This window comes from Anabrus simplex, chromosome 2 (assembly GCF_040414725.1).
Source record: "Anabrus simplex isolate iqAnaSimp1 chromosome 2, ASM4041472v1, whole genome shotgun sequence".
Taxonomy (NCBI): domain Eukaryota; kingdom Metazoa; phylum Arthropoda; class Insecta; order Orthoptera; family Tettigoniidae; genus Anabrus; species Anabrus simplex.
Window position 1 is genome coordinate 1051207174 of NC_090266.1, and position 17357 is coordinate 1051224530.

The window sequence follows — 17357 nt, forward strand, 5'->3', positions numbered from 1 at the left end:
AAAGTGGTAATATTTTATTAGAAAGAAAATGATTTATTTCATCAGTGTGTTGGGACATTATTTTAATCGGCAAGAGGGTGAGATTCCGTATTTCGTGCCAGTACGAGCTAGTCACTTCGCGAACCGGTTTTCCCGACCTACAGAGAGCACGAGGGAGCAGGCTGGAATTCCTGTTATGTGGCCTTCAGACACATGTGTGCGTACCACGTGACACGGCGAGCAGGCAGATCTCAATCGATCAATAAATGGAAAGTCAAGTGACGTAAAACTGGAGCAGCCAATAAAAGTGACAACCTTCACTGGAATTCAATAAATCCACCAATTAGATGTAATTAAGAGACACACCTATGTCTTACGACAGGAAATTAATGGTAATTCCAGAGGAAAATTTGGTAGAGGGTTTTATACTTCTGAACGCTAAATTTGAGCATTACTCTGACTGCAGCAACCGAAGAGACTGGACGTCGTTTGCTTCATCGGAAGACTTTACATTGGAGAAGGCATCGAGGACTATATAAACAGCAATTCAGACACTCGAAAAATTTCACTACGATTAATTTAGGGTTGTTCTAAGATAAGTGTCTTCAGCCAGATTATAAAGCATCGAGAGTGAATCCTGGGCTATTTCTAAGACTTTTTGTTAGTTTCAGCTTTCTACAAGAACTTGGAAGAAGAAAGGTCCTGAGTTCGAGTTTACGGCAAGATGGTTATCCAGCTCCACGAAGAATACTGCAAGTTCCTGTACATCGTCAACGCCTCCATGAGTCACTAAACATGTAAGGCATCGGACATGGGCGAGACTTCGTTCGATGGAAGGTGATTTGACCACGTGCTAGGTCATCAGCCACAATCCAGTTCACACCAGTCACATGAGTATTCTTTAAGAATTCAATTGCTTTCTATCTTTGTAAATATCTGTAAACGTAGCCTTACTTATTCCTTTGGATTTCTATTAGTTTTGCAGTAGTTTGATTTTTCATTCTTCTTTCTTTGGTGAGAGGTAGTTAGAACCCTTGGAATGAGTGTGTGTTTGCTCTATTAGTTAGAAATGAATGTGAGTCATCGAGAGAGACCTTAACTGTCCTAAGAATTTAGAAGACAGGTGAGATAAAAATTAAATGAACCCCGCGTTAATTTTGATTAGTTTTGAAATAATTTGAAAGTTATTTAAAACAAATTAGGACAGTGTTCTAGTGTTTTTCTTCGTGTAGAATTTCATTCTATGATTGTACGACATGTTTATGGGTTCGAATTTATTTAGAGTCATCCGAATAACTTCACACGACAACTTTACGAATGAGATTATGCACGGTCAGGAATATAATAATAATAATAATAATAATAATAATAATAATTAAAGATAATTACGGGCTAAAATGATTTAATAAGGTCATGAGTTTAATGTTAGTTATTTTTGGAAAGTATTATCGTGTGCTCACTTTATGTAAAGTAAGCCTGGAACATGGCAAATTCTCCGGACGGAGTATCGACGAATTATAGGTATATTTCTGCGCTATGAATTTGAGTATGACTTGCAGATGGGCATTATATTTTGAGTAATAATTTATGCACCCATTAGAGTCAATTTTGGGAAGAGATGTGTCACTGGACATGATTTCTTCGAGCTTCAGTGCAGAATAATTGAGAGCCACGACATTATGATGAATAAAAATAAATGCCGCAACTCATGTACCGTTAGCGCGTATTCTATTATTTTGACCTGTGTTACAATTATTCTATTCGCTAAATTAGGATGATTTCTGTTTAAAATACTCCTTGAACATCGTTGTATAGTTAATTTCTTTGTATAAGTGATAACCTTAATTCTATCACACTCTGAATTGATACCTGGGATGTGTGTGATAGTGTCATCTGGAGAATGATTTCCCTAATTCGCAGTAAAATCCTAAAATTAATAATAATGGGTTAGTGTTCGTGTAAATAATGTTATAATAACGCCGTGTACCCCTGTGTGAATGTGTGATGTGAGATTTGATCCTATTCTGTGTTTTTTGGAATATTTCATGTACGATTTTGTGAAGGTAATTTTCATTATGTGCGTCCAAGTTTTGACCGACTTGTATTATTTCGCGTGTCCGTAATTGGATCAATTTTGAATCTTTAGAAGATTTTATCGTAATTTAAGGTTGATTAGGGCCTAATTTACTAACTCAAAGTGAATAAGAGAAGGCAACGTCCGTGGACTGATGTCACGAGATTTAATTGTTAGATGTTGTACAGTCACTTTCTGCATAAAATTGAGCAAAAGTTAAGGTGGTATAAGTTCAAGTAAAAGTTATTAGAAGAAGTTTATTCAATCAATAATTATATAAACGAAGTAATTGTTGAAAGGAAAGTCTAGGGAATACTTGCTAATCATAAATTAATGAATTAAATAATTTTCAATAATTTAAATAAGGAGGAGAAAATAGTCATTTTCTTGGAAAATAATTGAAACCCAGGAGGGAAGATTTTAATTTTAATAATTGGATTATCATCATAAGAGAAGGATATTAGATATTATTTTGTTTTCCAATCAATTTTTCAGTAAGTTAATGGTTTCTATATTTATTATTGCAGAAAAGAACAATCATTGAAAATTTATTTGAGCGAGATCCCTCACGAATGAAAGCACGAGGAGAAGATGTTTTTCAAGAATCCAACCCAGATTTTGTTAATTTAATTGTTTTCTTTAAAAGAGTGTTAGTTTAATAAATGTGTAAACCTAATTTAGTCTCCTTTCATTTGTCGCTAGTCCTTCATCTATCCCTGCCTTTAAAATTTTCTGCGCAGCCGATAGCGAACGGTCCACCACTGAGACCCTCGCTCTCCGGCGAGCTGAGCCCGGCATAAAGGGGGCAATACATACATACATACATACATACATACATACATACATACATACATACATACATACATACTGCACCCGTCCACCTCCCGAGTCCCAGACTAGTATTTATCTCAGGGGTGTGGGTTCATTATTTAAGTCATCAAATATATAAATATAGAGGCATCAGTGAACACGGGAATGAACGGGGCAACTAAAAATAAAATGGGGAAAGCTCAATATGTAAACATGAATCTAAGGACTCCATGATAGGACTAGGACGTGACAGTTAACGTTAAAAAGTGCATAACATCTAACTACAATAAAAAGATTATGAGAATGGTTTCCTTTGAAATAATGGCCAGAAGGAGCAATTTATTGCGCCACCAGGCGCATGGAATTTTGATACATTTGGCAACAACAATTAATTTTACAACATGTTACATCAAACAAATCACTTGCTTTACCGCAAGTGGTAACAATATGCTGATGATGTCCATCCTGGAAAAGAATGACAGTTGTGGGGTATATTTCACTTATTGATCGCATTAGGATCGAACCTATGTCCTTAAGACTCGAGAGCCCGAGGATAAACCATGTTTATTGTCGGCTTCTCGATTTAAATTAGATGACGTACCTCCGACTATCTACATTTCCTGGGGTCGGCACTCAGGATGGGAAATGTCATACGATCTCGGGAAGCATTATCACGAACGGGTTCTATTTTATATCCAGCTGATGCCATGCCACTGGAACTAACATCTACCAATTATTTAAACATAATCTAAATACTGCCCAACTCGGCCACATGGTATCAGTAGGTTAGTGTCTCGAATGAGATAACATGAGGAGTATTGGGAATTACCGGCCGATGAACTCCACTTGCCCCGCAAGCAGAAAATAAACAAACCAAGCATTACAGTAACATGACTCACGCTTGAGCCAGCTAGTTACAGGAAAATATGTGATTATTACTCCGACGATATCACGAACTGAATGATGGCGTCATCGATACTTTAATTCATTATTATTAGAATAATCATCCATCCATGAAATTACCAGTATTATTATTATTATTATTATTATTATTATTATTATTATTATTATTATTATTATTATTATTATTATTATTATTCAATGATTCCTGACACCGCCACGTTTCATTATGGTCCTGATTATTACGGGACGCAAAACACAAATGTTATTACTGTTATTATTATTATACTATCACTCAGGTGATTATTAATATTATTATATCACTCATCTGATTATTATTATTATTATTATTATTATTATTATTATTATTATTATTATTATTATTATTATGTGTTATGAGTTCGTCACGTCCGCAAACATCTCAGCATACCGGTTACATTTACGCCTCTACAATGATCACCAAACCAAATGTGATTATTATTATTTTATGATAATTATTATGGATATTGATCACTACGATTTATCACCGTTCTAACGTTATTATTATTATTATTATTATTATTATTATTATTATTATTATTATTATTATTATTATTATTATTATCAGTTTCACACCATCAGTTATATTCCTCATTAACACAATTATCCTCATTTATTTAACACGGTCCAACTTCTCAATCTGAAATATTCATTATTATTATTGCAGTATCATGATTATCATTACTCGTCATTTTAACTATCACAATGTACGATCATTTATGTGGAATCTGAACCTCTCATTATCTTTAGGTCCGTAGTATTTCAACGAATAGCTGCGCAGTCTATTAACTTCGTACATGCTGTCACGGGTTCGAATCCTGCCCGTTACGTAATTCAGTATTTCTCTGTTACATTGCCCGTATATTTTACACTCATTTCTCTGTGTTCAATTTCATACATTTTCTCGTATCATATTATTTCAACACAGCTTCGTCAATATGCTAAGTGTTTCCCATACGGAATTCATATCTCTTTCTATCTCAACATTATTTTATTCATTTATTTCTCACAGAGTTATCAACTGACTTAGATTTTTCATCTATGACATTGTACGACATTTTTATATCCTGACTGCATGATCTTTATAATATCTCTCTTCCCACTCGATTTATTTCTGAGGTCATTCTCCACAAAATCATCGCAACAACCTGGAATTATATTGCCAACATTTGACAATCATGATCACGTAATTCATCACCCTACGTGTTCCGGTTAGTACTTGCAAATGAAATATCTGACATTTATTTATAAAATATTGGACCGTAATTTAAACAATACGTCTATTAGCATATAAGGATTATTAGAAGTGATCTCACTATTCATAATTATTAATTCACAAATTTAGATTATCATACATTATTTAGTCCGAATTAGAAAAACATACCGTCATTAACAACTCCTGATAATTTCACAGAATTTACTATTAATCGCTGTTCACATCGAAATACGATATCTCAAGAATTATTATTATATTTATGATTATTATTAGTGGCATTCACTTCAACTTTTGACAACGTCAAACGGAGACTATTAACATAACAATACAAACACAGCTGGCCTGACACAAAGCTGGATTTTCCATAATGATTATTATACGACTTGTCGTCAAATGAAATAACATAATAGCAAACTCCGGGTCGAATTGAACACTACACAAAATTAAAACTTGTCGAAAAATCTTGACTATAAAATACTGGTAAATACATGCATGACTTAACTACTATCCTCTATCTACAGAAATTATATGTACAACAAAATGAATACATATGTCGACCCGACATTTACGTTAGAATTATTTGATCCCGTTCGTTTATGCAAATTTAGAATAGGATCGAGAGGTGACCCATTTCGTTACGTAAGGTAACCAAGTCAAAATCAAACTACTACTCTTCCCTGGGTCATAATGACATCCCCAAATAATTTTACATTTTGGTACTGATCTGGTTAGTTCTAAACTTCAGCGGCATAGCAGACGAGAGACCCACATGGCCCTCTCTGCTGTTTAGCCCTCCATAATGGCTGGTTGTACGTCACATGTGATTTCCTGGCATTCCGCCATTCTTATTAAATTATCACACCTTTATTACTTCATATATTAACACTGTTGGTATTCACTGAAATACTATCATAACACTTAATCATCCTAGACCCAAACTAATTTATATACACTGTTATCTCTTCGTCCTCCTTCCGCACAAAGGACTTAACACAACGGCGGAGTGTTAATATACACGCCCGACGCGCTTCGCGTTGTCTGGCCCGTCCCGCTCACGTCGTACTCTTGAAGAGTTTATCATGATGACGGTTCGATTCCTACCATACAGGTTCCATTAATTTAATGTTATTTCCTTGTACTGCTCGTCACACAGTAGCGTAACTCTGCATTTACCGTTTTTAGTAAAAGAAAGTATGTTCTCTCCTTGGAAATACTATCTACTATTTAGACTTCACAAACTATATATCTCAAAGTCTCAAATCGTAGCATGATTTGGAATGTTTAAATTTACTCTACTGACTGGAACAAGACGTAAATAATACAAGTCACTTCGCCCACACATGAGCACATCATGTAAGTACATGCGGTCGTTCGTACAAAATTGCAAGTTAATTCAGCGTCAAAGTAAAATTTCAGAGTAAGCTCCACAACGAGTTAGCGCCAACATGAATCCAGAAGTAACTACTACACGACGAGTTAGCGTCAACATGAATTCACAAGTAACTAAGAACTGAGTGTTCATTGCTCTCATATTTATCGGTGAGTGTCTTCCTCGTGGCTCCACTGACGTCATGTCCGAGAGAGAGGGGGGTGGATTTCTCAAATCGGCACTTGCACTCCGAACTGGAAATTATAAATTATCTCAAATTAATCCCCTCATTTGGAATATTTACTGAATCGAATATGATCTCCTGACGATCATAGATTTCGGAGATATGGATGGATTTCGCTCCTGACTTTTGGCGGGTTCGAAAGCGTCTATCTCAACATGGTCGCCTTCCAGCCAATGGCAATCGAGGAGCTCAAATTTCAAGAAAGTCCGTCTTCAATTAATTTAATTTGCAATCTATTATTGATTATTCTTCCACGTATGACATCTAAAAAGTTCCTTAAGTTGATCCATATAACTGCAATAATTTATTTATGATTACTTTCGTAGCTAACTTTATTATTTCACCCAGATCTTTCAAGGTGGTATTCCTGAATCGCCAACAAAATTTTCGTGATTGGTCTACAAGTGCGCGCTCGGTTTGAATTTTCACCTGCAACAACTTGAGCCAACGATTGCCGTGGAAACACTGTAATTTTTCACTCTCTGATTCTGAGAATCTCTGACATAGCAGAAAGTTTGCTTTCGCCCAAAATATCCCAGCGCAGCGCTCGTGTTGCAACCATTCTATTGTCCCTGGCTTGCCTTTCTCTTATTGTACGAAACATATTTGTGGACATACGTATCTCCTGGTCGCTAAATTAATAGGCCCCCTGCCGTGAGGCAGCTCTATGCTGTTGTGACAAGCTAATCCTTCAGGCTCCAGTCTGTCGTGTACTTAGCTCGTATTTCAACAATACACAAATGAAATATTGTCAACTAAATTCTACATTTCAATAAATGTACCATATATTCTTTCATATATGAAATCATGATTAAATTATGACCCCGATCATGCAGGTTCAATACATACATACATACATACATACATACATACATACATACTTTTTGTATATGAACTAAGCTCCTTCACAGTCTTCTATTTGCAGCTAGCACTGTGTCCTCCCCTGGTATTACTGTACCTTGAAATTGTTAAAATCTGACTCTAACCATTGCACCTAGTTCTCCCTCTGCTTCTCTTAGCCTCCATGGCTGAGTCCTTTGATCTTCTAGGTAACCTGTCCTCCTCAAATTGCCTCATATGACCTCACTACCAAAATCAGTTCATACACACTGCTTCATCTATTTCATCACTCCTAATTGTTTGCTTCCAGCACTTTGAAAAGGTTTCTGCAGGACAAAATTCTGATACTCTGGTTTGTCTGAAAACTTGTAGCAATTGAAGGGACGTTAAACAAACAATGGGTGGTATGGGTTTATTTTGAAGCAGTTAATACTGGATAACCGTGATTGTCATATTTGAGCGACGTGTGGAGGATTGGGTCTAACAGTGCCTTATCTGATACCCAGTAATAATATTTAGGACCACCATACAGTAACTACAGAATATTGTATTTTTTAACTTATAAGGAATCACTGCCCTTTCCCACTGTGATAGCACTAGTATACTCATGTGGATACCACACCATGTGGAATTGGAAGATGTCTTCTTTTCATTGAAGAGATGACATATGTCCACCTCATGTAGTGACCCTTGAGCTTCTGGTCTACACAGTCTACACAGTACTTTGGAATCGTATATACTCATGAAATTGCAGAAACTTTGCAGAAACGTTTCAAGCTTATATCTTGGCAAGAGAATATTGCTTTCAAGAGATGTACTGTCCTTGTCTCTGGAATATTCCAAAACATGTTAGAAAAAATACTATAGTTTAAACATACTTGCATTTGTAGGATGAGTGTATTTTATGTTTTATTTAGACTGAAACCTAATGAAGATTTAGTATACTGTTCTTGTGTACAGAATTTCATATGTAATTTGTGTGAATGAAATGTTTGTTTGTAGGTCCCTTGGCTGTATCATTTATGAACTTGTTGTTGGTACTCCTCCATTTTGTACAACCTCAATACTCCATCTCGTGCGACTCATACGGCATGAGGCAGTGAAATGGCCAGACTTTGTTTCTGTAGAATGTAGAAGTTTTATCCAGGTATGTAAAATCCCTAGTTTATTTCTTTTTTCACTATTTGTTACATATTTATCATTTATTGATTGCTTGAGAGAATCTATTCTAGTCATGATGAAATATTCATATTTATTAATATACAGAGGGGTCCAGAAAAATGTAGACACTCTTTGATAGTCAATATTTATGGAACAAAGTGGCATTCTGTTAAAATTCTTGCGCAGGGGGGACTTTATTTTATGTGTTCAAAGTGACCCCCATTAGCAGCCAAACAATGTCTATGCCGCTGAACTGCTAACTGAACTACGGCTGTCAAAGTTGCCAGTGTGATAGCTGCACAGGACGCCTCTATGGTTTCTCGTAGCTCGTTCAGTGTAGCTAGCTTCCGTCGATAAACTTCATTTTTCAAGGACCCCCATAGGTAGTAGTTTAGAAGTGTAAGGTCTGGAGACCGTGGTGGGTACTCATCAGTTCCTCTTCGACCTATTCATCGTCCAGGTAGATTTTCGTCCAAGTAGGATCTGACATCTCTGTGTTAAGGCAGAGTGCCATCTTATTGTAGGTAAAATCTTCCATTTCCAAACACCTCTCGGATGGCAGGTAAAATCAATGTTTGCAGTATATGAAGATACATCTCACCAGTTACGGTACCTTCAAAGAAGAATGGGCCAATCAAACCGCGCGATGACAGACCACACCACACCACACCACACCACACCACACCACACCACACCACACCACACCACACATTAACATCGGGTAGATTAACATGTTTGCCCACGTGAACGTGAAGATTTTCAGGAGCCCAGTACACGGAGTTGTGGCGGTTTACAGTACCATTCTGTTTGAATTGCGCCTCATCAGACCAGATAACCATCCTTGCAAACCTAAAAATAAAATTCAGGAAACTCAATCCTAAAAAATTACCAGTGTTTCGCCCAGAGTGCGGCATGGGCTCATCAGTTGGATACCACACCTTTTCCAAGACACTGGCCGGCTAGTACGCCAGTAGCGACACCACTGCAAGCCATACATATGATAAGCACAATGCAGTGCCAACGTACTAGGGGAGAATTGCATCTCCACTTGCTATATTGCCCTCCCGGGCTAGCATGAACAAAATGTGGCTTCCGATTGAGTTAGCTAAAAATAAAATTCAGGAAACTCAATCGTCAAAAAAGTGTCGTCTTCATTCACAACGTGCAGCGATCTTGGAATATATACTTTCTACTTTGCAGCCTTCAGAATTCGTCGTACAGTTGTTCGACTTAACCCACTTTCACATGCACCCTGATTCACAGATTTTTGAGGTGATCTAATAAAATGCTGCAACACAGCAACGCTGGAAGCTGGGCTTGATGTTTTTTGTTGGCCAGACCTCTTCTTATGCACATCCTGAACAGTACCGTCGGCTTCAAATTTATCCTGAATACGATAAATTGTTGTATGTGTTGGTGGCTGAGTTCCGTACACATGCCATTGCAGTTGTACCTCCATCATGTTTTCGTACTTCCAGTACCACTTCAGTATGGCCTTGCATTGCTCAAACGACGATCTTACTTCATTCATTGCTGCACTGTCATCTGCTAGAAAACTCATGCCAAGATTGTTGTGCCATTCAGGTGACCTTCATCATCTGTTGAGAAAGCAATGGACTACGCTACCACGCAAGAATTGCAACGATTTGTCATTTTGTTCCAAAGGTATTAACTATCAAAGATGTGTATACATTTTTCTGGACCCCTGTGTATTTATTTGGTGTAAGGTAATACTGTATACATTTGTAGAGAATTTCTAATTATAGTTTACAGTCTTCTCAGGACTACAGTCAGTAGTGTGAAGTTTTAGCTGCCTCTGTTGATAAGGGGTAGAGTGTCAGCCCCCTGATCCCAAGGTAAAGGGTTCAAGCCTGGCAGAGATAGTCAGATTTTTGAAGGGTGGAAGAAAGTTCATTCGACACTCCATGTCATACAATGCCGGCATGTAAAGGATCTCTGGTGGCATACTTGATGTTTACCCGACAAAATTAATTTAATCTGAACCACAGATGCCCAAGAGAGTTTCGGTTTACTCTGTCTGCCATCTAGTAGGGCTCGAGTAAAACGGAACATCAAATTTGACGAGCAGACAGCCAGATGGTGTCACATTAAAATGTCTGCACATGGTAGCTGAAGCCATGCGATTATAATAATAATAATAAAAATAATAATAATATCAAGTTTTACAGAAAATCTTGTAGGTTGTTCTGTTCTCTGGCTTAGCAGTCATGTGGATGCTAGTCAAAGTCCCACACTACATTGGGTGTCTTATTTCAGTATCTTGATTGATAAATTTCATTTTTTATTCCGTATTGATAGTCACCATAAGTCATAAATGAAAGAGAAGTTCCACCTAATCAATACTATTTTATTGTCACATGCAGGACCGGTTTAGCCTATGCAGTGGCCTCCACGGTGTGCACTAGCCTTGCGTCTTGGGTGGTGTGCTAAGTCCCAATGTAAAAACATTATTATTGCTCAGCAACCAACTCCTCCACACTTCTTTCCTCTGCAGTGATCACAGAATCATCTGCAATTCGCCTGCCAATAAAACACGTGTTCTGCGGTACGAATCAACCTTTTCTAATATTCTAACTTTTTCATCCATAGTGAAAGTTTTTCTTTCCTTCTTTTTTTCCATTATTAGCAGGAAAACATTAAAGCAATAACAAAGAAGAATTAACAAATACACACGATGGTAAAGGAAGATTGTGGCAATTCACTTTGACCGCTCGACTCGCATAGCAAGAACAGAAAATGTAACAAATAACAAAAATAAATGTGATTAATCAGAGACAATAACTTTAACAACTCCAACAACAAACGCAAGTGTAAAATAATAACCGTGAAATAACGAACTCGGGCAAGACAAACACTGAATCACTTGATAACGTCTTCTTCTTGTGGCTTATACTTTATTTAGTAATAAAGCAAACACCTGATTTCTTCTTCTTCTTCTTCTTCTTCTTCGAGGTTTTGTTGGGCTCTGCATTTTGCCATTACGCAGATACTGTATGTGCGGTATTATACATGTTTTTGATTTCTGTTGGGTGTTTGTTTTCTTGCATTCAAAAGTCATAGGATTATGGTGGAAAGTTTGTGTGTATGTGAGATTTATAGAGTTAATTCAACTCGTTGTTGGATTTGGAAATAAGGTTTAGGACGTTGTGGAAAACACCTGATGTCAAAGAATGTGCTACGTTGGTTAAGAGGAAGTTCAATACTGAGAGTTCTAAGAGTTATTATAGACCATGGTTGTTTGATTTGGTCGTCATGCCATGGTTACGCAAAGTGTTTTACGTTAGTTGCAACGCCATTTTATCTCAAAGTTTTTCCTCTCGAATGGCCTGTCGTGGTGTAAATGGCGAGAAGCATAAAATGTCGCAAATGTACATTTGAGGATTTTAATACATTGTGAGCATAGGAAATCTCAGGGGACCAACAAAAAATGTAAAAGGTGGGAAAACATAAGAGCCAGGAATGTAAATGTGGGGTAATAGTGTACTTTGTTTATGACATGTTGTGGAATATTCTGTATTGAGTTTTCAGAGAATGTTTTTCATTTCAATTCTTAAATGTTGCAAAGAAGGTTTGTTTTCATCACGTGTCTGTTTCCATTTCAATATGTATGCACATCATGGAGGTATAAACATATAAAAATGTGACCAAATTTCTTTTTTGAGCAATGTAGTTTGTGATAAAATTCTACGTTCATGAGATACTATTCTAATGGTGTACTAGTTTTCAACTTGGCTGCATCTAGTTCTGTAGGCGCAGGGTATAAACATTTTAAGAATCAGACGGCTCTTCTGTCTTGTGCATCTTACATTCAAAATCAAATAACATTGTTGTGCCAGCTCCTCCAGTGGAAACAAGTAATTTTTGTGGGCATATCATCAGTTCAAGGTACCTTTTCCCTACTCCCTCTATGATCTGTCATATTATGACTTTAAAATTGGTTCTCCCATCTCATTAGCATTGATAACGCCTTCCTTTTACAGTACAGTGTCACCTACTTCCTTCTACTGGTATGATTCTTTAGTGTTCCTGCAATCTTTTTGCCAAGTCTTCTTTCACTAGACATGGTTTTCCATCTGAGTTTGTAATACTGATATATCTACTTCTCCTTTTTCCAAAAGTTTCTGTTGTATTTCTGTGTGCAGCATGTAACTTTCCTACCATGCAGTCTTCAACATTTCGACTCATTTCAATAAGCCAACTTACACTTTCTCTCCCCTTCATTCTTTAGTCCCCTGTACTGCTTTGTCGCATTATTGTATTTCACTTTCGTATGTCAGGTCTACTATCTTGTGAGTTATCAGCTGATTCCCTCTTGATCTTGCCTTCCTTCCTACCTTTTCATTAGTATCTGTACCGATCTCATTCCTTAGGACTCTCCTCCTTTCATATATTGCTGTCCTTCCTTCTCTTTGATCGGTCCTTGTGCAGTGCATTTCCTGAAACATTCCCTCATTTATTTTTTCCTCAACCTATCCATATTCCATCTCTGTGCTTCCCTTCCTTTTCTGACTTTCTTCATCTCCAGTCAGCATATCTGATAATCAAGTAGTGGACCATGTTTACTCCTGAGAAGGTCTTAAAAACCATCAACTGATTTCTAAATCTCTGCCTAATCCATATTAAGTCTATTGATATCGTACATTGTCTCCTTGTCTTATCTCTTTGTATAACCATCTTTTGTGGTTTTTGAATTGAGGGTTAGCAGTGTCTTAAATTATGCCAGTTAGCTTCCTCTTTCATTCTTTTCTCTCCTATTACATTACTTTCTCATCTTTGGCTTACCACTGCATTTCAGTCTCCCATCACATTTAGGTTTTAATTTTCTTTTAGATACAATATTATACCTTCAATCTTGTATATTATTTTGATTTCTTCTTTCTTGGTAAGGTATCTTTAGATTGGACAAAAGCATAATTGCACCTATCTATAAGCAAGGGAACAGGAAGGATTGCAACAACTATCGAGGTATCTCATTGATTAGTGTACCAGGCAAAGTATTCACTGGCATCTTGGAAGGGAGGGTGCGATCAGTTGTTGAGAGGAAGTTGGATGAAAACCAGTGTGGTTTTAGACCATAGAGGGGCTGTTAGGATCAGATTTTCAGTATGTGGCAGGTAATTGAAAAATGCTACGAAAGGAATAGGCAGTTGTGTTTATGTTTCGTAGATCTAGAAAAAGCATAAGACAGGGTACCGAAGGAAAAGATATTCACCATACTGGGGGACTATGGAATTAAAGGTAGATTATTAAAATCAATCAAAGGCATTTATGTTGACAGTTGGGCTTCAGTGAAAATTGATGGTAGAATGAGTTCTTGGTTCAGGGTACTTACAGGGGTTAGACAAGGCTGCAATCTTTCACCTTTGCTGTTCGTAGTTTGCATGGTTCATCTGCTGAAAGGTATAAAATGGCAGGGAGGATTCAGTTAGGTGGAAATGTAGTAAGCAGTTTGGCCTATGCTGACGACTCGGTCTTAATGGCAGATTGTGCTGAAAGCCTGCAGTCTAATATCTTGCAACATGAAAATAGGTGCAATGAGTATGGTATTAAAATTAGCCTTTCAAAGACTAAATTGATGTCAGTAGGTAAGAAATTCAATACAATTGAATGTCAGATTGGTGATACAAAGCTAGAACAGGTAGATAATTTCAAGTATTTAGGTTGTTTGTTCTCCCAGAATGGTAATATAGTAAATGAGATTGAATCAAGGTGTAGTAAAGCTAATGCAGTGAGCTTGCAGTTTCAATCAGCAGTATTCTGTAAGAGGGAAGTCAGCTCCCAGACGAAACTATCTTTACATCGGTCTGTTTTCAGACCAACTTTGCTTTATGGGAACGAAAGCTGGGTGGACTCAGGATATCTTATTCATAAGTTAGAAGTAACAGGCATGAAAGTAGCGAGAATGATTGCTGGTACAAACAGGTGGGAACACTGGCAGGAGGGTACTCAGAATGAGGAGATAAAGGCTAATTTAGGATTGAACTCAATGGATGAAGCTGTACGCATAAACCGGCTTCGGTGGTGGGGTCATGTGAGACGAATGGAGGAGGATAGGTTACCTAGGAGAATAATGGACTCTGTTATGGAGGGTAAGAGAAGTAGAGGAAGACTAAGATGACGATGGTTAGACTCAGTTTCTAACGATTTAAAGGTAAGAGGTATAGAACTAAATGAGGCCACAGCATTAGTTGCAAATAGAGGATTGTGGTGACATTTAGTAAATTCACAGAGGCTTGCAGACTGAACGCTGAAAGGCATAACAGTCTATAATGATAATATATGTATGTTCATAATTGGAAGAAATGGAAACATTCAGTGTTGAGCTGGACATTAAATTAATGTCTGTTTTGATGATATCATCAATCCATTTGCTCTTCTGCCATTAGTTCATATTCATTATTTATACCATCTGCTTATCTCGGTTATCACACACCACACATAACACTATCCTCCACCACAATAACACGCAGTTACCTACACATGGCAGATGCCACCCACCCTCATTGGAGGGTCTGCCTTACAAGGGTTGCACTCGGCTAGAAATAGCCACATGAAATTATCTCAATTGTTTCTGCAGTCATTGGAGATTATATAATTGTAAAATATGTGATATCGCACTATGAATACAAAAGTGTTGTAACTTTAGTTTATGACACCTTCATATGCACCTTCCCTGTAAAATGGTTGTAACTCTAAATTATTAATGAAATTATAATACAAACAATAGTTTAGTAATTCTTTTAAAGTTGCATGTCATTCATGCATAACTGTCTTATGTATGGTTACGTCAGTTTTGTCTCATAATAGCGTAGTGAAGTATTTATTAGATTTAAACTATCATTTGTGAAACCATTTGCATGTCTTAAATCCCACATATGTATTTTATAACATTGTTTGAAACATGAAAGTTCTGAAGAAACACAGATTTTGAGTTATGACACTTTTGTATTCAGGGAGCTGTATGTAGAATGTGCAGTATTCTCTCTCTCTCTTTGTAATTTCTTTTGCCATAATAATGACACTTAGAAACTGTGGTTGTATGTGTACCCTGTACTCAACATTGTCCATAGAAGAAATCCTTATCAAGTACATGTAATACTTTCACACCAGAAATAAATGTATTTATACATACTGGAAATGTAAATAACTGAGACCTGTTAAAATGAAAAATACTTATGAGACAACTTTGAATCCTTTATGTCAAGGTTTTTGTAAATTTTGTTCTTAGTCACAGCGTCCTCCCTCCAACTTCCAGCGTTGCCCCATTGTTCACCGTACACCTTCTTTCACCCAAATATGTATTACAATTTTTATATGGCTTTAGTGTTTGACTGTCATTTTATTTTTTACTAAAATAAATCATGTTTTATTTATAGGGACTCCTGCAAAAGGATCCTAACCAGAGATTAACTTGGCCTCATCTTTTAAATCATCCCTTCGTCAAAGATGGAATTCTCATCCAAAGTGAAGAAGGTGTGCAGTATGCATGACAGTAAATTTTTGTTCTTTCTTACTCAGATTTAGGTTTCATATTTCATTTTTTCTTCTCTATCAAACTCAAAGGATGGAAATATTAGCTAATTCATTGCAGCTACCATTTTCACCCGATTGTAAGCCAAACTTTTTTTTTTTATTTTTTTATTTTTTTTTACGTTTTCCTCGGATTATTGTTAACACGGCTGGTAAAGTACATGACACCTTTTATCAGCGCAATAGGAAGAAGTTACAAAGAAATAAATGCCAGAAGTTAGTTTTTGCCATCATGTAGATTCAGGCTTGGTTTCATCAACATTTATTAAATATATACTAACAAATTTAACGTGTTAAGATTTTTGCGTATCTTCAAACTTTTCCTAAATGATGTTAGCTAACACATTGTTAAATCTCATGAGAGTTACAACAGTGCAAATCTAGAATGCAGTGCCAGAACAGAGTGGTTTGAGTGCAGTCTGATGCGCTTTTGTTTGACTTTGAATACAACTGTTAAACGTAGTGCGTGAAATCAGCGTAAACAGGTTGCCTCAACATTTGAATTGCAATCCCTGGCTAAGAACAGGAAGCAGTCTTTTGTAGACCTCTGTCATCCTTTCCACGCTGTTCAGGATCCCTTTGCAACTTGTCGTCACTTCAGGTCATGCTTGGATATGAGGGTTATTAATTATCATTCTGTTGTTTACAGAACCTCCTGATTTGGAGGTCAGGATCATTAATTGCTTGAACATTAATAGAATAAAAGTATACTTTCCAATTGAGGCAGATTTCAGCTCTATTGCTTCCAGGTGATTGGATTCTTGTGAGTACTATCTTTTGCACTTAAAACGCACATTCTTCTACTGAAGGAAATACTAAGTAATCTTCTCATGGATGCAGACACTGCAGAAACTCTGCTATTCTACTAACTGAGCTTTTGAAACTCTAATGTTGTCTCCAAACACTACATGAAAAATCGTCAGTCCTGTGTTTATAGACCTTTGTGTTCGGTCTCGAATCTGCTTAACGACACAGAAGACGGTGCTGTGTATGAAGACATAAAAGAAATTGGTGGTAATAAATCTGAATCATTTGATAGCAGTGACTAACTAAACAATTAAATGGCAGAAAATTTATTCCTTATACCTTCCTAACGGCTGCAGTTTGAATTCTGTGGTCTCTTTGTAGGATTTTTATGAATGATCTTAGAGATACTACTTCAACTCTGACAAGT

General features: G+C 36.8%; 1 protein-coding gene across 4 annotated transcripts in view; it reads left to right on the forward strand.

The window, feature by feature from the left end:
- fu (STKc_STK36 domain-containing protein fused) overlaps nucleotides 1–17357 on the forward strand; it is a 197196-nt gene that overhangs the window by 81413 nt on the left and 98426 nt on the right. For all 4 annotated transcript variants that reach the window (XM_067141970.2, XM_067141971.2, XM_067141974.2 and 1 more), the window contains exons 5-6: nucleotides 8474–8618; nucleotides 16030–16126. In XM_067141970.2, the coding sequence (XP_066998071.2) occupies nucleotides 8474–8618; nucleotides 16030–16126 (242 nt within the window). The remainder of the gene's footprint in view (nucleotides 1–8473; nucleotides 8619–16029; nucleotides 16127–17357) is intronic.